Here is a 24,710-nt window from a genome sequence, read left to right on the forward strand (position 1 = left end):
TGTTTAACTAATCCAATTCGATTTAGGCAGAAAAATAAGGCCAACACAATTTTTTCTATTAAATTTTTAACACATTTGCATGGTAGGACTCAAATTTGAAACCACCGTTTAAACTGAAATAGCTGACAGCTAATTAATCCAAGTCCGGGTGGTATATATATATATATATATATATATATATATATATATATATATATATATATATATATGAGAATAGAAGATAAGAATTAAAAAAACTGTTCTTATTGTTTTTTTTTTTGAAAATATTCGAATCGGTTAATCGCTTTGTGACTAGTTCGATTCAAGTTGGGTCTCAGAATTAAGACTTTAAACTACCTCCCAGAGACAATATTGGAGAAGATCGAACAAATGCTCTCACCCTCCACCTGCTCAGTTATCTGACACCAATCGAACTACCATTATTTGGTAAACTAATGTTGCAAGAATTAAAAACTGCTCTCACGCTGTGATGACTTTTCCTCGAAAAGGTTAATGATGGTTAATTATCCGGCATTGCAGCAATAGATGATATAATTAATATGTATAATGAGGGAGACGTTAATGATACCTATTGATTATAAAACATCCTTTACCTTGACTTTGTTAGTGCAAGCAGCCAAAAATTACAGGATTTTGTCTTAAAGATGGATTATTGACCTGGAAATTCTGGTCAGTCAACTTTCCCCAACATGTTCTGAAAACTAATAAAACATTTGCTATTCTAATGAAAAAACTAATAACATCTAGAGTTAAAAGTGCAAGCTGGCATGTTTAATTGTTTATCTTCAACTAACAGCAGGTTGGCTTTGGCTTAATTCGAAATTATTTCTTTCTACTTAACTTCTTTTGCCATTCACGACAATTAGAGGATATTTATTATTTTATTATTTTCTATTACCAGTTTTTGAGTTATGGTCGCTGTTTTTTACCGAGTGTTTAATCACTTCCGAGTTTAGTAAATTTTGTAGAAATTGATTATTTATTTTACAACAAATTCAAGCTTAAATAACGAAATAAAAAATAAACATTGCTATCGTTTCTAACAATATTATAGTTTTCCGTTTATCATATTCAGTTATGATGTTGTTAGAAAAAAAAACACGTTTTAAGTCATTTTTTTTGTTAAGGTAACAAAAAACACGTTGTCCACTTTCATATCTTACAAAAAAAAATACTTATATTAATCATTTTTTAGGTATTAAATTGGGTCTTTATTAAATTTTTGAGAGATCATATTTTCAAAGAACTGAAATTATAAAAAGATCAAAAGTTGACTTTTTTTATATAAAAAAACAAAAGTGAATATCGTAATTTTTATTAGAGATCCAAAAACACTTTATTCTTCTTTTCTCTATATTAAAGAGATGGGTTGACTGCTTTGCAGTCTTCGTCACTTTACTTATATTGAAAAATGACCAGTGGGGATAAAATTTATAATGTTATAAACTTGTTGGGGGTCAAAGGATGCAGGAATAGGACTGCCGCACCAATGGTTAATTTCTAGGCACCTAATATGAAAGGTGATGTTTTGTAGTTAGCTCTAGACTTGACCTCAAATGCACAAATTTTTAGCTACTGAACAAAAGAAAGAAACGTGTTCACATGTGTGGTGGGAACACAAGACGGAAAACTATATTTTATAGTTTCGCATATTGATGTTAGTACGTACAGATAATAATCTCTTGAGGAATTAAATAAAAGGATGTCGATATGATCCAATCTGCTAAATGTTTGAGCAAACTCTCATCAATCTGTTACTAAATTTAAGGTGGAATTTATTAATTTGTCCATCCGCACTTCACTTACTTTTGTATGTTATTATTGGGTTTCAACACTGTTAAAAAAATTTATCAATTGTTTCAAGTTGCTATAATTACTGAGAAAACAAAGCATGAGTTTTACAAAGTAAATTGTTATAAAACAAAGATTGGTTAAGTGGAAATGGAATAAAGCTACCCTCTTGATACATTTTATAAGTCATATTCTAAGTTTATCGTTTTATAAGTAAGTTTAATATGTAGCAGTTTAACCCCAAATCTCAATTGCCAAATGGTAAAATTACCTTCATTTTTTTTTTCCATTTTTACAATTTCTACTCTCTCTCTCTCTTTTTTTTAATACCAACCGATATCTGAAATTTTAATGCACCTGACTAATCCATATTCGAATTTGAGTCTCTTTTTCTCCCAAGGAGTTGCGACTCTCATAAGTCGAAGACATTACCTTTAGTCAGGTCGAATAGTAGAATCTAGCTTCTTGGTTGGTTTTCTTCTTTCGTTCTGAACCTCTATGCTTTTTGCTCTCTTTGCAATTGATTAGATTGATTTTCTCATTATTCTTTTGGCTTTCTCAGTCCCTGATATAGTGATGTAAAAACCATGTTTTTCTTCTTTGTTTCTCTCTCATAAGTGTCAAAAGACATTATGTTTTTAATGTTAAATATAGTTTAAATAATAATTAATATGATTAAGAATATAGTGTTAATTCATAAAATCTTAATAGATATTAAAAATGCCAACAACTAGATAAGGTTCTAATATTTTTTTTATTGTTTCAGGTTGTTTCATACTTGAAGGAACAAACCACTAATCTGATGGAAAAAGGCAGTTGGCATCGATTCTAACTATAAAAATGAAAATAAAAATAGGAAAATATAGATTTAATAAAGATTTGATCTTTCTCGCTGTGCAGCTTGCTTCAGCGAGCAAGGTGAGCGAGACATTCAATTAAGCTCGCTCTGCAGCTCGCTTCAGCGAGCTCAGAAGCGAGGGAAAGAATATGCTCGCTGAGCAGCTCATTAGCTGGCCCAAAAATAAAGGCCCAGTTTTCAGTCTTTAAATAGAACGAGACGAAGCCTAGTGAAAGACATTCGGAACACGGAAGAAATGAGAGACTCAGAGACGAAGGCAGAAGGCAGAAGACAAAGGAGAAATTCTGGAGCGTAATCGCAGAGGAGAAGAACGAAGATAATATCAAGGCTTCATCATTGATCATTATTAATCAAGTTTTATCATGAACTCTCTTTACTTTTCATCATTTGTTAATTCTGATTTCATGAACATGTTAAGCTAAATTTTTTATGTAGTTAAGGCGAGACGGAACCAATGGGTTCTTAAACGCTGTTTATCCTTTCTTGTAATTTATATTCATGATTTAAGTTATGCAATTAATCTGTTTCCTCATGACTAGTTTTGTGTATGAATTGATCACTTATAGATAAACACATGAATCTTGTATGATACTAGAGATGTTGGTGTATTCATTTCAATTGATTAATTGCTAGAGTTTGTATGATCCAGGGATAAGCTTACAAATTCTATAACTTTATGATTTTTGCGCTAATGCTTGGTTTAGGAAAAGGTACTAAAGGATTAGGCTTTTGAATGAAGTAAAGGATCAAATTACCAAGGGATTGAGATTTAATCAAATTTAGAAAGAATCGTTAATAACTTAATCTTGAATGTTAATTGTAAGAAAGGGTAGACTTGTTAGGAAAATATTGGGGAAGTCGAGTTACTAGCTATGTCTTTTAGTAAAAGTTAAAAACCAATTTCCTCACATTATTAATTCTTCAATTAATTTCTTAAATATTGAAAATTAAAAATAAGTTGTTTAAAAATTCTATTTTTAGAATTAATTCTCTCAAAAAAATCATTTAGGATAGATCCAACTTTAATTGCGTAGATAAATTAGTGATTGGTAATTATTAGTCCTCATGGGATCGACAACCTTACTTTATCACTTTATCACCTTATTACGTGTACGACTGGTGCACCTGCCGACGTCGCAACAAGTTTTTAGCGCCGTTACCGGGGACTGATTTAATCAACATTAACCGCATATCTATAAAATTATAGATTGGATCATTTGTTTTTATTGTCATTTTATTTTATTTTCTTTCTTTGTTATTTTAATATTTTTATCTTTATTAATTTTGTTTTGTTATTTTATTTTATTTATATTCCTTGTTGTGCTTTCCTAGTTTATTTTGTTTACTTTAAATTTTAAATTTTCTGTTAGTTAGTGATTTTCGTTAGTTGGGCCCACTTAGCCTTAGCTTTCTGGTTTATGCATCTGCGAGGCACTGTTAACCCCAGTGACTTACAGTACGAACCAGAGTTAGGATGAATAGAAAGAACTAATAGGAAGCGCACGATCATAAAGATGATATAAGACGCATCGAGTTCTAGTTTTGCTGAAGAACCAGTCATGGCCGAGGTTAATCAAAATCCACCGGAGGAATTGATGAACCATTTCCTAAACCCTAATTTCTCGCATCCAACTGCGAGTATTAGAAGACCATAAATTCTGGCTAATAACTTCGAAATAAAAGTCTTCTTTCCAAATTTAATTCAAAATAGTCAATTCGAAAGAGACCTGATTGAAGACCCAAATCGCCATATTACTAAATTCTTACAGTTGTGTAGTCTAATTAAAGCTAATGGGGTACCTTCTAAAGCAATACTACTGATACTTTTCCTTTTTTAAAAAGGGAGAGCACTTAATTGGCTAGAATTGCAACCTGCTGACAGTATCTCTACGTGAGAAGAATTAGTTGAAAAATTCCAAAAGAAGTTTTTCCCACTCTCTTGATTCTTTGAGCTGAAGGAACAGATTGACAACTTCAACAGCTCGAAGGAGAATCCTTGTGTGTGGGATGAGGGAGATTTAAAGAATTAATAAGGAGATATCCGCAGTACGTTCTATCAAATGGCGAGAAGGTGCGAATCTTTTACAAAGGGGTTATGCCAACATATAGAGTACTTCTTAATGCTGCAGCTGGAGGTAGTATCAGAGAAATTACCCCAACTAGAGCTGTGGAGTTAATTGAAAAGATGGCATCTGAAGATAACGAGGACACATCAGTTCAACCTAAGAGAGGAGTTATGCAGTTAGAATGATACGACACCATGTTAGCCAAGCAAGACAAGATGGACTAAAGGCTAGATTCACTTGTTAAACTTTTTACTCAAAATCAAATTTCCACAGTTAACTCTCAATTTCCTGTAGTTTGCGACACTTGTGGCGGACCACACAACCCTGAAAATTATGACACGACAATAACAATTGATCTAGCTCAGGTTAATGGAATTTGGAACAAGCAGAGGAGAGAAAATAATCCTTATGGTAATACATATAGCGCAAGTTGGACAAACCACCCAGGTCTTTCATATAAATCAAGGTCACACCAAACTAACATGAATTTTCAACCAGCACAACCTAGTCAGAAGGCAGGTTGGGAAGTTGCATTCTAAAAGATGTCTCAATCTCAAGCAAGTTTCATAGAAGAAGCGAGGGCATCTCTCAAGAATCAAGTGGATTCCATAAAGAATCTAGAGAATCAAATTGGTCATGTTGCTAGACAAATGGCTGAGAGGCCTCCAGGTACCTTTCCTAGTGATACTATCAGTAATTCGAAAGAGCAATGTAAAGCTATAACTACAAGAAGTGGAATAGTAACCACACATGGGGAGAAGAATATTGTTGCACCGAGCAATGAAAAAGATTCGAAAAATAAAAGCTTGTTGAAGAAAAAGATGATGACCCTGTTAATAAAGATGTGATTATTATTGGCGGACCATTAAATGATACCCTACGAAAAAAATAAAGAAGCTTTCTGTAGAAGAAAGAATGAAATCGCTTGGAAATAACCTGTATGTTAAAGCTCCATATCCTCAAAGGCTGAAACAATCAACACAAAAGCAGCAATATTCTAAATTCTTAAAAATGTTTAATAAGCTGCAAATAAATATTCTGTTCGTTGAAGCTTTAGAAAATATGCCTAGTTATGCTAAGTTTATGAAGAGCTTGCTTTCAAGGAAGCACAAGCTTAAAGAAGAAATGGAAACAATAGCTTTGACAGCGGAATGCAGTGCTACCATTCAGAAGAAAATACCACTGAAGCTCAAAGATCCTGCCAGTTTCAGCATATCATGCACTCTCGAGAATGTTCATGTGGGTAAAGCAATTTGTGAACTAGGGGCTAGCATCAATTTTATGCCACTTCCCTTTGCCAAATCTTTGGGAATCACTGAACTAAAGTCTACACTTTTGTCGCTGCAACTTGCAGACAGATCTATTAAGAAACCTGAAGGAGTGGTTGAAAATGTATTGGTAAAAGTAAATGATTACATTTTCCCTGCTGATTTTGTGGTTTTAGATATGGAAGCAGATAGTGAAGTACCTCTTCTTTTGGGAAGACCTTCCTTAGCCACAACTAGAGTCTTAATTGATGTTTAGTAGGGAGAGCTTCTATTTAGGGTCAATGGTGAGCAGTATACTGTCAATGATTTTGAAGCCATGAAATGCCCGGAAGAAAAAGGTGCCTGCTTTCAAATCGACGTCATCGGCGAAGTTGTAGCAGCAATTGCTGATGAGATTAATGCTGCACCAACAATAGAATAGTCATTTGCTAAGATTCTACAAACTTCTGATCCGCTAAATGAAGCTCTGTTAGAAGAAGTAGTTAAAGCGATTGATGATGTCTCCGACGATCATGAGCCTGAATCTTTGGACATCGAATTTAGGCAGGATAAGACAACTGCTATCGAGTCACATGAAGTTCCAAATCTAGAATTAAAAGAACTTCCACATACTTTAAAATACGTCTACCTTGGCAATAATGATATTTATTGTAAGAACCCACACCGTTAAATTAGGAATTGAAATAATTAAATTATGAGTTTAAGAAATAATTCCATAATTGATCTTGAATAAATATGGAAAGATTAGAATAATTATCGCATGGGTTTAATAACATTGAAAGTCGCTTTTCTGACGAAAAGTGTAGATACCGGTTCTGCTTCTTGGTATAATTGCGTACCGATGAAGTATCCCAAAAAATTATAATAAGTATGTGAATATTCCTAAAATGATATTTAGGTTAAGAATACCAAGTTTGGAGTCATAATAATGAGTTTTGATGTCAGAACTAATACTGACTGCGTATAAAACGCGTACCGGCAAAGTGCTACGAAAATTATAATAAAAATATAACAAATCCTAGAAAAATGGCTATGTTCATAATATTAAGTTTGAGATTAAAACAATAAGCAGAGCTATTAGAACTAATATAGGCGGATTAATTAAGTGGACATATAAATAGGAATGTTTCACACAACCCTAGGTCAGTTTCTGATCCCAAGGGTGATCCCCTCCATTACTGCCACCTTCCCCTCTGCTCAAGGCTTGAGCTTTTGCATGGAGCATGACCAAGAGTCTATTTTTAACCACATTGCTCCACTTCTAAGCCATTGAACCATCATCATTCCTTTTAAACACTTGAGAGCAGACTTGATCAGGGAGAACAATCACTTCTTATAAGGTTGTGAGGTTTGTTTGGAGGTGTGGAGCTGCTAACTTCATGGGTTGGTGGTGTGAAATTCATCTCATTTGCATTTGATGCTTCAAGAAGCCATTTTGTGGAGTAAAAAGCCTAGCTTGTGACCAAATTCGTGGCCTTGTTAAGTCAGAATTGTAGGCTGGTGTAGAAAGCTTCAAGACACTTCCTTTTTATGCTTTCATAAGACTTAAGGTAAACCATGATCATTTCCATTGAAATTTCATGAATATAGCTTGTTTGATTCCTTAAAAAGAGGAACTTTGATTGTTCAAGTTAAGGGTTGTTAATCTATGTTTAATTAGTGGTAATAAACTTCTGTTAGTTGAGAAATTGGACATAGAACCATTGGAGGACCCTTAAAATCGAGTTTGTGCAGAAACTACACGAGTTTCTGCATTCTGTCTAAAAAGTATTCAAATACTTTTCGAGAAGTATTGGGATACTTGCCTGGTATTCGAATACTTATCGAAAAATATTGTGATACTTTTCTGGGAATGGCATTATTCGAATACTTTAGTGAAAGTATTGAGATATTTGTTGGTATTCGAATACCTTAGTAAAAGTATTGGGATACTTTTGGTATTCGAATACTTTAGTGAAAGTATTGGGATACTTTCTAGTATTCCAATACCTTAGTAAAAGTATTGGGATACTTTTGGTATTCGAATACTTTAGTGAAAGTATTGAGATACTTGCTGGTATTCGAATACCTTAGTAAAAGTATTGGGATACTTTTGGTATTTGAATACTTTAGTGAAAGTATTGAGATACTTTTATGGGAACAAAAGTATTCGAATACTTATCGAGGAGTATTCGAATACTTTTGGCAGAATGAGCCTAAAAGCAATTTTAACAAGTTGGGAAGTCTTAAATACAATATAGGACCTGAATGAATCAGTGTGGGCTTGTCCTAGAGGTGTTCAAGTGATAAAAATGAAATAAACCATTATCAAGGCTTTGGGAGAAGCAGATAATCATTAAACAAAAAAGGAAATGTTGTCCTTATGCAATTAAACTCTAGACTATGAATATTAATGATATTTTTGACATAAACAGACTGTGCTTTTTCTATTTGGTGAACTGTGGATTGCTAATTGGACTTGTGACCTTGAGTACACTACTTGACAGGTAAGTTCCATGTTCTCGGGGTTGATCCCCATTTGTTCCACCATACTCCAAGAGGGGGATGATAGTTTTATATGGTATATGTGCTTATCTATTATTTGAGATGATGGAATAATGCCCTCTTATATATGTATGTTATGTGGTGTATTACACACAAGATGGCTAATATATGAGTGTAGTGTGGAGCTGCACAAGACTATATTCCCTGAGGGTGGGTATGAGGCAAGAGCCTTATACTTCTTATGTGTGTAGCATACGTGTGTAAATCATACCGTTCTCTGGCCAGTAGACTTGTTAGCACACATGCATGATATATATATGTTGCTGCATCATATGATTATGTTATTTTTGTTGAACTGTTATATTTGAACTCTTATACCGAAGTGAGATTGGGGCGGAGGAAACCTTTGAGAACCTTTGTTTACTGAGATTTCTTTTTAGAGATCTCACCCCGTGTAGGGCACATTTTCAGGTCTAGACGTCTATGAGATGGATGTTTCCCGAGGCAAGAGGCCGGAGAAGAATTGATTTATATGCATACTTTATTTATATCATTTGGACATGATTATTGTACCTAAGATATGACTATTATACTTATGTTATGTTTGTTGTGAGCATGGGGGTTGTCCATGCCTCTATTTTATTTAAGTTATTGTTGAACATGTATGTTTTGTATACGCCATAAGATATGGACGTTGGTCATGACTACACGATGTAGCTTCATGACTTAGTATTTATTTATGATATTGAGGCATTTCAGGATTTTAGTTGTGGTTTCGCAATTACATAAGGATATAGATGGATTTTATATTGCTATGTTAAAAAGGAAAAAGTAATATTGCATGCCCAATAACTAGTTTTATTTTAGCCTCCACATTTAATTGAGTTGCGCTTAATATTGTAATAAGATAACAATATGGGTATACACGGGGTGTTACACTTATCCATGTTAAACAGGAAGATGAAGATGAAGACCAAGAAAAGACTACAATCACTTTCCTGTTCGGTGTATTTGTATACCAAAGAATGCCATTTTGTCTTTGTAATGCATCAGCCACGTTTCAAAGGTGCATGCTCTCTATCTTCTCCAACATGGTTAAAAATATTATAGAAGTATTTATGGACGATTTCTTCGTGTTTGGTTCTTCATTCGACATCTGCTTATCGAATCTTTCTCACGTGCTCAAGCGATGCCTCGAGACCAATGTAATTCTTAATTAGGAGAAGTGTCATTTTATGGTAAAATAGGGAATAGTCCTAGGACACCGAGTTTCTGAGAAAAGAATTGAGGTTGATAAGGCTAATTTACTCATTATTGAGAAACTTCTTCCTTCTGTGAGTGTTAACGGAGTGAGGAGCTTTCTTGGACATGCTGAACTTTATAGAAGATTTATCAAAGGTTTCTCTAAGATAGCTAAGCCTCTTAGTCAACTATTAGTAAAAGGTGCTGAGTTCAATTTTAATGACGAATGTCTAAAGGTTTCAATGTACTGAACGAAAAACTCACTACTTCACCTGTATTAACCGCACCTGACTGGACACTTCCTTTCGAGCTTATGTGCGATACGAGTGATTACGCCGTAGAAGCAGTCCTAGGTCAGAGGAAAAGATGCTAGTTATAGTGTATACATTAGACAAATTCAGGTCTTATCTAATAGGGTCTAAAGTTATAGTATACACAGACCATGCTGCGCTTAAATATCTCTTGACAAAGCAAGATGCAAAGCCAAGACTTCTTCGCTGGATGCTCCTCTTGCAAGAATTTTCACTTGAGATTAAAGATAAGAAATGAGTAGAGAATTTGTTGCACATCATCTCTCCAGTATTCAAGATAAAGAGCTCCAAGATATTCCAGATCTCTTAATCAAAGAAGAGTTCCCTGACGAGCAACTATTGGCCATCAACAAGTTATTACCTTGGTTCGCTAATTTTGCAAATTATTTATCAATTGGGGCATTTCCCCTAGATCTCACATGGCAGGAAAAGAAGAAATTCAGGCATGATGTAACACGTTATTCATGGGATGATCCATATCTCTTCTTCTAATGTGCAGATGGAATTATTCGTTGTTGTGTTATAGAGGAAGGAGTTAGAGACATTTTATGGCACTGTCATGGATCTGAGTATAATGGACATTTTGCTAGAAATAGAACAGTCGCAAAGGTTCTTCAAAGCGGTTTTTATTGGCTCACATTATTCAAGGATGCTAGACAGTTCGTAGAGACTTGTGATAGTTGTCAACGCATGAGAAATATTTCCAGAAAGAATAAAATGCCATTAAACAATATTTTAGAAGTTAAAATTTTTTATGTTTGGGGCATTGACTTGATGGGACCCTTTTCCAAATCTTATCTAAATTCCTACATCTTGATAGCTGTTGATTATGTTTCTAAATGGGTAGAAGCAGTAGTTCTCCAAACTAATGATGCCAAGGTGGTAGTGAATTTCTTACGTAAAAATATTTTTCACAAGACTTGGGATCCAATCAACAAGAAGATAGTGACAAGCTGAGATGTGATCTTTCATGAGAACAAGGCTATTCAAGACATCTGAAAGACCAAAGTTCGGGTTTTTGTTCGTAGTGAAGAATATGTTCCTCCTATCCAAGCTGAAGAAGAGGGAGAAACAAATGATGAAAATGTTAAAAATGAACAAGTTGATGAGGACCGAGATGCTGAGGTCTGGGATGATGAGATCCAAGAAGAGTATGATGAGCCTGATTCTTAACCTGAAGAACAACCCAAACATTCTACACGAGCGAGATCACCTTCTACAAGGTATCCTCCTGATAAATATATTGTTGTTGCTGAAGAGGGAGAACCACAAAGTTATGATGAGGCCGTGACAAGCTCAGATAAGGAAAATGGAAAAAGGAAATGCAGGACGAGATGAAGTCTTTACATGAAAATCAGACTTATGAATTGACTAAGTTGCCTCAAGGAAGACGAGCTCTAAAGAACAAGTGGGTATATAAAATTAAGCATGAGGAAAGCTGCCTAAAGCCAAGATACAAAGCCCGAATTATGGTGAAAGGCTGCAATCAAAAAAAAGGAGTTGACTTTGAAGAAATATTCTTTCCTGTGGTGAAAATGACTTCGGTCTGAACCGTGTTAGCCATGGTGTCTTCAATTGACCTTGAAGTAGAACAAGTGGATGTGAAGACAGTATTCCTTCATGGTAATCTAGAAGATGAGATGTATACCTAAAGGGTTCCAAGCTCTGGGACAAGAAGACTTGGTCTGCCATTTGATAATAGCCTATACGGCTTAAAACAAGCACCTCGGCAATGGTACAAGAAGTTTGAATCCTTTATGACGAATCACAATTTTGTGAAGATAGAGGCCGACCACTGCGCATTTGTGAAGAGGTATGAGGCCTGAAATTTTCTGATTTTGTATTTATATGTTGATGACATGCTTATTATAGGGCAAGACAAGATGAGGATAGCCGCTCTAAAAAAGGCGTTGAGTTCATCCTTCGCAATGAATAACCTCAGCCCTGCAAAGCAAATACTTGGAATGAGGATAATTCGAGACCGACCTAGAAAGCTACTGTGGTTGAGTCAAGAAAAATGCATTGAGAAGATCTTGAAGAGATTTAGTATGGACAAAGCCAAGACAGTTATCACCCCCTTAGCCAGACACATTAACCTGAATCAGAAAAAATGTTTGAGATCTGATGACGAAAAAAATGAGATATCGAAGAACCCCTACCAACCCACTATTGGAAGCTTGATGTATGCAATGGTTTATATGAGAGCCTACTTGGCGTATACAATTAGAATGGTAAACCAGTATCTGTCAAACCCCGACAAAGAGCTGGGAAACAGTGAAGTGAATTTTCAAGTATCTCAGAAGAAGAACAAATTTGTGCCTCCAATTTGGAGAAGGTAAGGCTGAGTTCCAAGGATTTATGGATGCTGATTTAAGGGAAGATGCAGACTCGAGGAAGTCGATGAAGGGATTTTTGATGACATTTGTAGGAGGAGCTATCTCCTGGTAATTAAAATTATAAAAGGGTGTGGCACTTTCAACGGCCGAGGCCGAGTACATAGCCGCGATTGAGGCAAGCAAAGAAATGTTGAGGTTGAAGAAGTTTCTCTCTGAACTCGGCCATGAACAAGACAAATATAACCTGAGATGTGACAACCAAAGTGCAACTCATCTTGCAAAGAACTCGACCTATCACTCCTGTAACACCCTGTGTATACCCGGATTGTTATCATATTATAGTATTAAGAGAAGCTCAATTAAATGCGAAAGTTAAATATATTAAGCTTGCAGACATGCAAGATCACTTTTCTTTATTAACATAGCAATATAAAATCCATCTATATCCTTATGTAATTGCAAAATCACAAATAAAATCCTGAAATGTCTCAATATCATAAATAAATACTAAGTCATGAAGCAACATCGCGGAGTCATGACCAACGTCTATATCTCATGGCGTAAACAAAACATACATGTCTAACCAAATAACAATATCAAATAAGGCATGGACAACCCCCATACTCATAACAAATATAACATAAGCACAATAGTCATATCTCAGGTACAATAATCATGTCCAAATGATATAAGTAAATCCTACATATAAATCAACTATGCTCCGGTCTCTTGCCTCGGGAACCATCCATCTCATGGACGTCTACACCTGAAAATGTGCCCCACACGGGGTTGAGATCTCTAAACAGAAATCTCAGTAAGCAAGGGTTCTCGAAGAGTTCCACCGCCCCAAGCTCACTTCGGTATAATAGTTCAAAGATAACAGTTCAACAGTGATAAAATAGTCACATGATGCAGCAACATATACATATCATGCATGTGTGCTAACAAGTCTATTGGCCAGAGAATGGTATGATTTACACACGTCTGCTACATATATAAGAAGTATAATGCTCTTGCCTTATACCTACACTCAGGGATTACAATCTTGTGCAGCTGATAAATCCTTGGTTTACCATATTTTTAGGCTAATTTATGCAAGAATTACATAGGGGATTGCATGGAAATTAGGGCTTTACATTGTAAAATCATAAAGATTGGAATATTTAGCTAACATGTTGTAATCTTGCCTATTTTGAAGGTATTTTGACATAAAAGAATGCTTAATAGAGCAAAGGAATGAAAAGAAATGTTTGAATGCCAAAGGAAGTCCAAAGAAAGAAAGTTACAAGCAATTTACAGGCAGATGGATAGCATTTTAGCGCCCAACAACGCGCTAAAACGCCCTAAAGAAGCAAAATAGCAAAAATTCACTGGAGTATAGCGTTTTAACGCTCATCAGAGCGCCAAAATGCGCTAGCCACGAAAAATTTTCTCTCGAAGAGAGCGTTTTAGCGCCCTGATGAGCGTTAAAACACTCTAAGGCATACAGAATAATCCCGTGAGAGCGTTTTAGCGCTCCAATGAGCGGTAAAATGCGCTGATACGTCCAACTTCAGGCCCATATTAGATTCTATATCTTAATCAAGAGATGAACAAAGATTTCATGGAGATTTGAATGGAAATTAACAAGATGTGTTCTCCTCTATAAATAAAGGGCCTTGGGATCAATTGAATCATCATTCAACAGAGAGCTTTTGAACAATTGAGAAAGGAGCTCTTGGAAGAATCGAAGTGTGGAATCCTGTTGCGGAGAATTGGAACAGTAACATCCTGGGCATTGACGAGGACGGGGAGTGATCGCCGGTGTGAAAGGGCATGGACAAGGAGCGGCTCATTGCAGGCTTTCAGCGACGGGGTACATGAATGAATCGAATCAACACCCGAAAAAGAGGTATTCCAGAGCCTGTGCTGGTATGGGACGATACAATTGGGAATAACTTATAAGAATTAATTGGTACTACCTATACTAACAAGATGCATCTACTTTTCGGTAGCCCTGAATGGAAGAACTCCATAGTTAAGCGTGCTTGACTTGGGACAATTCTGGGATGGGTGACCTCCTGGGAAGTTTTCCCAGGAAGTGTGCGAGTGAGGACAAAGCACGCTAAAAAGTCTCGTGTTAGTGTGTGGGGACAGTCGTTGATCCTTGCAAGTTGTCCGGCGTTACAAGAGGTATCAGAGAAGGGTCTTTCTTCCAGTACGGTGTGGTTCGAGGACGAACCAAACGGAAGCTGGTGGGCATGTAACATACTGGGCGCTGACGAGGGCGAGGAGTGATCGCCGGTGCGTAAGGGCGACGGAGGTACATGAATGAATTGAATCCACACCCGAAAGAGAGGGATTCCAGAGACTGTGCTAGTATGGGATGATACAGTTGAGAATAACTTATATGAATTAATTGGTACTACCTATACTAACAAGACGCATCTACTTTTCGGTAGCCCGGAACGGAAGAACTCCATAGTTAAGCGTGCTTGACTTGGGGCAATTCTGGGATGAGTCACCTCCTGGAACGTTTTCCCAGGAAGTGTGCGAGTGAGGACAAAGCACGCTGAAAAGTCTCGTGTTAGTGTGTGGGGACAATCGTTGATCCTAGCAAGTTTGCAGGCGTTACAAGGAACACTGAAGATTCAAGACAACATCACATCAATTGAGTCTTGGGGAATTATTTTCTTTCCAATTGTTTTTTATTTTAATATGCTAGGCTAAATTTTTATGTAGTTAGGGAAAGATGAAACCTTATTGAATCTTTGTTCTATGAATTAAATTGTCTCTGAATTCTTCTCTTTCTTTATTTGAATGAATTTATTTGTTTTTAATGCTTTCTATGAGTTTGCTCCTTATAGATTGATTTAGAGAAATTGTATGACAATAGGGATGTTGGTGCATAAACCATGATTTGATAAATTCATCATAATCCTTGTGATCTAGGGATAGACATAGGAAAATTGTGCAATCTTTGAATTCTTGATCTTAATGCATGTTTTCTTGGGGAATAATCGGGGAACTAGGGTTCTTCTAAGATCACATAGATTTAAGGTAACAAGGAATTGAGCCCTAATTAATTTAGAGAGAATTGATTGGCATTATATTAAAAGTAGATTCTTGACTATTTAATTCATATCATAAAGAGAAAATTGGGTGAAGTCGAAACCCTAACTACGCTCGTTCTTCATAATTAAGCAACTCATCTTTTTAATTGTTTTTAATTCTGAATTTACATGCTATTGATTGTTTTAATTTAAATTCTCTTCATCTCTGTAACACCCAATTCTAGAACCGGTTTGTTAACATTGCATCATGATATTAAGCGAAGATACAATCACATTGGTCCAATTAGAAATCCGGATAAATTTTTCTTTTTGAACAAAGCCGAATTTAAAATAACCAATTACGTGATCATAACCATCTGACGTTGCGGAATAAATGAAACTAAGCTTAACATCATATTCTTATTTTATTAGACCACACATTGTTAAATGTCTTCATCTCTTTTATTATTATATGAATTCTATAGTCCCTCTATAGTTTTCATCTCCTACTATGTTATAGATCCCTTTGTTACCTCCGAGTGGGTTCAAACCACGCTCAAATTTATGCCAGTTTTACTAAAGTAAGTTTTTTTGTTTTTTCGGGTAGAGCGTTTTAGCGTCCGACTGAGCGTTTAAACGCCCAGAGGCAGAAACTTTGGCCTTCTCCAGGTCTTCAGGGAATTTTAGCGCTCAATTTGCATGTTAAAACGCCCACTTGAGCATTTGATCGCCCACTTGCGCGTTAAAACGCCCAAGGACAGAGACATTTCCTCTATTTTGCGAACCCAGCGCGTTTTAGCGCCCTTACCAGCGTTAAAACGCTCTCCAGCAGGGCAACACATGCCCTCCTCTGTTTTTATATGACTTCATGAGAAAACTTCTCCCTCTTTCACAATTCTCTTAACACCTAATTGATCATATATCTATCCAACATATCATTCATTATTGTTTAACATAAGAAGCTATTCAATTGTGCAAGAACTCGTAACATTATACAATTTCCATACTCTGAATGACATATCCATAAGGTACTCAAAATACATATCCATGATAACTCAATTACAATTCAAGTTTCACCATGCTTTTCCACAAAATATATATTCCTCTTGACATAATTGCATGCATAATCAAAATACTAGCTAGAGCCTCCATCGAATGATACAAGTATGCAAGCATGTCAAAATAGTCAAAATGTATGCGAAAGTATACATCACTGCTCGGGCCTCCTGCCCTGAGGTTCATCTCCTGTACTATCTATGGATCCTAAAAAATAAATCCCATAAGGGGTAAGAGACAATCTCAGTAAACTCAAGGGTTTTGCAGACCCCTCCAACCTTGAGCTCACTTACATGTTATACACGCATCAAAATAGCATATAGCATACAACACATGGCGATTCTACTAGCCAAAGAACCATCCAATCAAGCATAAGCACAAGACCAACCAATCCAGTCAAGCATAAGCGCAAGACCATCCAATCTAGTCAAACATAAGCGCAAGACCAACCACAATACAAGAACATGCAGATACACCCAATTTTCACACCAATGTACACATATGCTATATAAACCATAACTATCTACATGAGTGTGGCGGAACAACAAGGGATAAAGTCCTCAAAATCCAAGAGTTTATCTCTCTTATCCTCTAGCTTCCTCTTGGCACCATCCTCACAATATTACCAATTATAATTGTCCAACCTATAGGTCTTCAATTCCAAGAGTGAAACACTAACCCCCAATAGGTTTCTATGGTGATTTTCACATGCACTCAACAATAGGATCAATATTCCTACATCAAACAACAATGGTTCAAACATCAACACCATTATTAATTCATAAATTTTGAAATCCCCAATTTTGCCTCAAAACCCTAACCCCAAATCATGGCTTACCTCAAGGCTTCACTCAAGGCTTGAGAAAAACAACCTATAATGTTTATGGCTTACCTTAAGGCTTCACTCACGTTGATTTCCAACATTCCAAAAGCTCAAAAATCCCATCAATGGCTACCCTCTTGAAGACCCACGAAAATGGCACAAGAATGGTGGATCTCTTGCTCTCAAATCTTGGCTTCTTAGTGGTTAAAGAGGAGAAGAGTGAGGAAATAAGGTTATGAGAGGTGTAACACCCCGTGTATACCCAGTTTGTTAACATATCATTGTATTAAGCTGTGCTTAATTAAAAATGCAGAATATCATTTTTACTTTTCAATTATGACGTCATTATTCTTAGCCAAGTTGATTACTTAATCAATTTCATAAAATATCGCCTGTATGTAAATTGCAAAAAGACATCTAACTAGAATACCTCATAATATATATCAAGTGAGTATCTATGTCACGGATCTACTACACATAGTCCAGACAATATCCTGATACATTAATACAACTCCAAATTAAACAAGACAATAAACAAGTCTACGTGGCATGGATATTCCCCATGCTCACCAAATCAACAGCATAACCAACAAAGTCTCGACATATAAATCCATAAACTGAAGCTAAAAACATAAGACAGTAAACAGGATCCAACATCCAATCATAACAGCATATCAGCAAAGCAGCATAAACATGTATCATCTATCAGCTAAGCTCTGGCCTCCTGCTACTAGAGGTCTCAACCCCCGCATTACCTGAACCTGAAATAAGCATTCCCCAAACATGGGGTGAGATCTCTAAACCAGAAATCTCAGTAAGACAAGGGGTCCTCAAGGATCTTCCACCCAAAGCTCACTTACATGTGCAATATAAGTTCTAAAAGCAGTATATCAGTATAAGTTCCAAAACTATGCAGTGCAACAGATATTCATACCATGTGTGTTGTAGCTATTCTACTGGCCAGAGAAATGCAGGAATACGTCTATTACCTACAGATAGTACAAGGAACACCGCTTGCACCTCACCCACAGCCTCACCATATTGTATGTACTACATACTCAGGCTTACCGTATAGGTGGAACACCACATGCATATCATAAAGGCACTAGTATATAACAACTCAATAGCATTTTCAAAACATCAAAAGCATGTAACACAACATGCATATAACCATACCCCCATGGGACATGGTGGAACCACAACATGGCTAAACCGATGACACGAAAGCTTACCTTGCAAGTTAGCTATCCAAGCCAAGAGTCCACATAGCTCAAGTCCAACACACAGCAGATCACAATCTGATTACGACCAGCAAGCATATCAACATTCATAGCTCATAAGCATAAACATAAAGACTACGTTTTACTATTACGATTTATGTCTTAAGGCTTCACACAAAGCCATAAGCCCTTAACCATTTGATTCTTACTTAGTTCAATTAAAACAGAAGTTCAACTTCATCAATCTAGGGTTCACAAACCCCCAATAGCCTACTGTTTTAACAGTGCAGCTACTCTTCTTCAAAATCCCAGAATATCCGGATATTCGTCGGGGGCATATCCGGATTTCAATATCCGGATATCCATATCTGGATATTCAGATCCCCATATCCGAATATCAATATCCGGATACCCATATCCAGATATCAATATACGGATATTCACAATGAAATATCCGGATATTTCGCGACAGAACCCAGATTCTGCATTTCGCGAAAATCCAAACCAAAGGATTAACTTTTACTGATTACAGAAGCGTAAACATGCATTTCTAAGTGTGTTAAGCATTACCCAACATTAGGTTAACATCTTAGCTTGTTACATGCATCAAGGTTCCATTTTTAACCACTTAGACTCATGCTCAAAGGTGATGAAGCTTACCCAAGCTTAAACTCAGCAAATAAACACTCTTGGAGCTTCCCACCAAGTACTCACAGTTCTGACTATGAAGAGAAACGAAAATGACACACCACCAAGGTTCTCTCTTTACAAAGGTTGCTCCTTGAAGCCTCACAAGCAAGGAACAAAGCCCTTCAACACTCAACCAAGAAGTCAGCCCTCAAGGTACTCCAAGACAGTCCCCAAACTCAGAAAATGGTTGGCCTTTTCACTCACAAAGCTCACCCTCACCCTAACCAAGTGTTTAGATGAAGAATAAAGAGAGAAAAGGTGAAAGCTTGGGAGATTTTCAAACAAGAAGGACCAAGAATGAAAGGAGCAGCAGCTGGCCTCCAAGTTTCACGTAGAGTGGCTGAAGAATCAGCCTAGGGTTTAGTGCCAAGCACTATATATAGGCGATTAAGTCATTAAACACACAGTATTAACATTAATTGGTAAGCTTAGCATTTTAATCCCAAACTCAGGATCCTTAACCTACTCAATTTTACAAGAATTATCATATTTTTATTTTATTTTTCGGAGTACCTTTCCGGTACGCGCTTTTCATAGCCAGTATCAGTTTCTGGCACCAGTTCTCATTATTTTAACTTGAAACTCGTTTTACAAGTCCTATATATTATTCTAGGAATTATTATAAACTTATTATAATTTTCTGGGATACTTTTTCGGTACGCATTTATATTGACTAGCAGAACCGGTATCTGCGTTTTTCGTCCGAAAAATGACTTTCAGTATTAATAACCACTTTCTATAATTATTTAAGCCTCATAATAATTATTAGGGTCAATTATGGAATTATTTCCTAATTCTCATATTTAATTAATTAATTTCCTTAATTAATGGTACAGGTTCTTACATTCACCCCACCTTTTTAGGATTTTGTCCTCAAAATCAAAAACATACATGTCTCGAAACTCGGGGTACTGCCGGAGAAGCTCGTCCTCACGCTCCCAAGTACACTCCTCAGGAGTTCTTCCAGTCCACTGCACTTTGACCATCAGAATGATCTTGCTCCTCAGCTGCTTCTCGCCACGATCGAGAATCTTGAGTGGTCCGACGGGAGTATTTAGGTTCTCCTGAACCTCCTCATCATCAGGTTGCACCACGTACGAAGGATCTGCTATGTACTTCCGAAGCTGAGACACGTGAAACACGTCATGGATGTTGGCCAAGTTCGGAGGCAAGGCAAGCCGATAGGCAACAGGTCCTACTCTACCAAGAATCTGGTATAGCCCAATATATCGCAGGCTCAGCTTCCTCACTCTGAGTGCTCGACCAACACCAGTGACAGGTGAAAGTCTCACAAACATGTGCTCACCCTCACTGAACTCAAGTGGACGATGCTTGACATCATAGTAGCTCTTCTAGCGATTCTGCGCCTACTTTAACTTTTCTCTGATCATCTGGATCTGCTGGGTGGTATCTCCAACCCAAAAAGCTCATTGTCTCCAACCTCAGACCAACAGGTAGGATTCCGACACCTTCTACCATACAATGCTTCATAGGGCGCCATGCCCAGGCTAGCATGAAAGCTGTTGTTGTACAAAAACTCAACCAACGGAAGGTACCTATCCCATGCCGAGCCCTGCTCCAACATTCAAGCCCGCAACATGTCCTCCAAGGTCTGGATGGTCCGCTCAGTCTGTCCATCAGTCTGAGGGTGATAGGCGATACTCAATCTCAACTGCGTACCAAAAGCCTCCTACAGCGCCTCCCAGAACCGAGATGTGAACTTCGGGTCCCTATCACTGATGATACTCTCGGGCACCCCGTGAAGCCTCACAATCTCGCGAACATAAAGCTTGGCCAACTGCTCTGTAGTGAAGCTCACCTTCACTGGAAGAAAATGGGCAGACTTCGTCAGCCTGTCCATAATGACCCAGATAGAGTCACAACTCGCCTGAGTCTTAGGCAATCCCACCACGAAGTTCGTGGAAATACTTTCCCACTTCCACTGTGGTACTTCAAGAGGTTGAAGCTCACCAGACGATTTCTGATGCTTGATCTTCACCTTCTGGCAAACCAAACACTTAGACACAAAAACAGCAACATCCTTCTTCATGGCAGGCCACCAGAAATTTTTCTTCAAGTCTTGATACATCTTAGTAGCACTAGGGTGAATAGAAAACTGGGCCTTATGGGCCTCTGCCATAACCTCTACGGTCAACGGACCTCAAGGAAGCACGATCCTCTGCTGAAACAAAAGAAGTCCATCATCATTCCAAGACACACCGTCTTGGTTCTTCACGTAATCCAGACACTCTCTCTGAACTTGTGCCTCTTTGATCTTTTCTAACAGCTCATTCACAACGTCTGTTGCTTCCATCTCGAGAAGTGCACTCCCACACGGAGCGGTCACTGCCAGGTTTCGGAACTTCTCAACCACATCAAAAAAGCCAAGTAACAAACTGGATGAGCTCCTGGGTTTCTGGCTCAAAGCATCAGCTACCACATTGGCCTTGCCAGGATGGTACTTCAACTCAAAGTCGTAATCCTTTAGGAACTTCATCCATCTTCTCTGTCTCATGTTCAGCTTCTTCTGGTCAAAAAGATACTTCAAACTCTTGTGGTCACTGAACACCATAAACTTCAAACCAAAAAGATAATGCCTCCAAATCTTGAAAGCAAACACAATAGCAGCTAACTCCAAGTCATGAGTAGGGTAGTTCTCCTCATGAGGCTTCAGCTGCCTCGAAGCGCAATCACTTTTCCCAACTGCATCAACACACAACCTAGCCCCTTCCTGGAGGCGTTGGTGTAAAGCTCAATCTCAAGCGCAGGATCAGGAAGGACCGACACAGGTGCAGTAGTCAGTCTCTCCTTCAACTCCTGAAAACAAACCTCACACTCGTGAGTCCACACAATAGAGTCTCCTTTCGGGTAAGACGATTCAAAGGGAGAAGCATCGTGGAGAAACCCTTGATGAACCTCCGGTAGTAACCTGCTAAACCCAGAAAGCTCCTCACTTCCGTAACAGTCTTGGGCCTCTCCCAATCCAGCACTGCCTCGATCTTGTTCGGATCCACTACGACTCCTTCCGCTGAAATCACATGCCCAAGGAACTTCACAGACTTGAGCCAAAACTCACACTTAGAAGGCTTCGCATACAGCTTCTTCTCCTTCAGCACTTGTAGAACAATTCTCAAATGCTTTACATGCTCCTCCTCCGTCTTGGAGTAAATCAAAATATCGTCAATGAAGACGATCACAAACTGATCCAGGTACGGCTGGAAAATCCTATTCATGTAATCCATGAACACAGCAGGTGCATTGGTGAGTCCAAACAGAATCACCAAATACTCAAAATGACCGTATCTCGAACGAAATGCGGTCTCAGGGACATCCTCCGGCTTCACCCGAATCTAATGATATCCGGGCCGGAGATCAATCTTTGAATACACGCAAGCAACCCTAAGCTGATCCAACAGATCATCAATCCGAGGAAGGGGATACTTGTTCTTGATCGTCACCTTGTTCAGCTGCTTGTAGTCGGTGCACAATCGCATTGTCCCGTACTTCTTCTTCACAAAGATGACCGGTGCTCCCCAAGGAGACACACTCGGTCGAATGAAATCTTTCGCTGAAAGATCCTCAATATGCTTCTTCAGCTCAGCCAGCTCCAGTGGCGACATCCGGTATGGAGCTAAGGAAATAGGCCCCACACCAGGCAATAGATCAATGGAGAACTCTATCTCCCTCTGTGCGGAAACTCAGGAATCTCCTCAGGAAACACCTCGAAGAATTCTCTCACCACAGGAATGCCAGTAATATCCTCTTGTGTCCCACTCACCAAACCTCCCAACATGACATAACCAAATGCCCCAGCTCTCAAGGCTCTCCTAGCCTGCAGCAAAGAAATGTATGGCGAGGAACTAGCTATGGAATCACACGGAGACATCACCACACGCTTGGCACAACAGTCAATCAATGCACAGTTCCTGGACAACCAGTCCATGCCCAGAATAACCTACAAGTTAGCCCCCGGCAATCCTATCAGATTTACCGAATACTCCCGGCCATCCCACTAAAACACGACATCTCGATGTACAGTGGTAGAATCACACTTTTCTCCGGTGGCGGTAGTCACCCGCAACGATGGAGAAAGCACAGACATGGGCAACTCAAGCCCCACAACAATCGGGGTTGCAACAAAAGAATGCGTAGCCCCAGAGTCAAACAAGACATCAATCGATGATGCACCAATAGTAACAGTACCTCTGACTAGGTTCAGAGCTCGATCCGACTGCTGACGATCCAGGGTATAAACACGTCCAGTAGAAGGTGGCAATGCTGGTGCCGAAGTAGGTGGAAGGGGAACCATCTGAAGTGGCACTGCCTGCACTGTAGTAGCTCTCGCCGTCGATGACGGACAATCTCTGGAGAAGTGGCCCTCCTTACCACACTGGAAACAAATCAACTGGCCGGTAGAACACGGCCCAAAATAAGTCTTCCCACATCCCAAACACTTGGGAGCATGAGGTCTCACTGCACTCCCCTGAGCAGAAGTCCTCTTAAACTAATTTGGCACTTGTCGAGCCGCCATCTGCTTTCCCTTGCCCTTGTTCCCAAACTTCCTGTCCCTCCAAGAAGTGGAACTACCAGCTACCTTCGTCGTCTCCGCAACCTTGGCCTTCTTGGCCTTACTCGAGTCGTAGAAGTCCTCGATATCTCGACACTGCTGCACCAGTGTCCCAAAGTCTCTCAAAGCAGAACCAGCAAGGTAACCAACAATATCCTCACTAAGTCCCCTGTGGAACTTAGCAGCCAAGAATGTTGTAGTAGGCTTCGCCATCCGGAAGTGTGCAAACTTCACCAGCTGATTGAACTTGGCCAGGTACTCGTCAACAGACAACGAGCCCTGAACCAACATGTCGAACTCCCCTTACTTCATCTCCTGAGCATCGTAAGGGAAATACTGACCCAGAAAGCAATCCTCGAAGAATGGCCACGTCATCACATGGCCCTGCATCTCGTAGACATGAGAAGTGTTCGTCCACCACTCATGGGCATCGCCCTCTAGCAAGTAGGTAGCGAACATAAACTTTTGTGGATCAGTACACTGCATGACCCGAAAAATCTTGTCCAACGCCTGTAGCCAACGCGCCGCAGCAACAGGATCATAAGATCCATCAAAGGTAGGTGGCTTATGCTTACGGAAAGCATTCAGCCGGTGATCGATCTCATCTCGATCCTCAATAAAAATAGGGATGGTCTGAATAGACCCCGTAAGGTGACTGCCATCACCCATCTGACTCCGACTGTCTTCCTGTAGACTGGGTCGAGGCGGGGGCGGTGGTGGTGGAGGTGGCGGCGGAGAAAACTGGCCAATAGCAGGACCAGCCCTCAACTCCTCTAACATGACTCTCATCATCATCATGTTCGCCAGACGGTTGGCCTCAAACACATCCTTAGTGGCCTTCCTGTTTGCCTCTCTGACGGCGTCCAGCATGGCTTGGTTTGCCTTTCTCATGGCCTCCTGGTCGGCTTGTCGGGCCGCCTGCATCTCAACCAATGTAGCCAGGACCGGGTCAGGTTGACCCTCAT

General features: G+C 38.7%; 1 protein-coding gene across 1 annotated transcript; it reads left to right on the forward strand.

Annotated features, from left to right (window-relative positions):
- The first annotated feature begins 5,258 nt into the window (after positions 1–5,258).
- LOC133284163 (uncharacterized) lies at positions 5,259–6,405 on the forward strand. Its single transcript, XM_061481150.1, has 3 exons — positions 5,259–5,385; positions 5,768–6,180; positions 6,244–6,405. Exons 1-3 carry the CDS (start codon positions 5,259–5,261, stop codon positions 6,403–6,405), a joined length of 702 nt encoding a protein of 233 aa, XP_061337134.1.
- Positions 6,406–24,710: the final 18,305 nt, after the last annotated feature.

The sequence above is a fragment of the Gastrolobium bilobum genome, unplaced genomic scaffold (genome assembly GCF_033153095.1).
Source record: "Gastrolobium bilobum isolate Gb01-03AN ecotype WA unplaced genomic scaffold, APGP_CSIRO_Gbil_v1 utg38648, whole genome shotgun sequence".
NCBI lineage: Eukaryota > Viridiplantae > Streptophyta > Magnoliopsida > Fabales > Fabaceae > Gastrolobium > Gastrolobium bilobum.

Bases quoted from the DNA above. Each gene is read 5' to 3' on its own strand.
- LOC133284163 (XM_061481150.1), top strand. From the start codon at position 5,259: ATGTCTCAATCTCAAGCAAGTTTCATAGAAGAAGCGAGGGCATCTCTC. The intron at 5,386-5,767 runs GTACCTTTCCTA...TGTTCGTTGAAG, and splicing joins AATGGCTGAGAGGCCTCCAG to CTTTAGAAAATATGCCTAGT. The intron at 6,181-6,243 runs GTACCTCTTCTT...GATGTTTAGTAG, and splicing joins ATATGGAAGCAGATAGTGAA to GGAGAGCTTCTATTTAGGGT.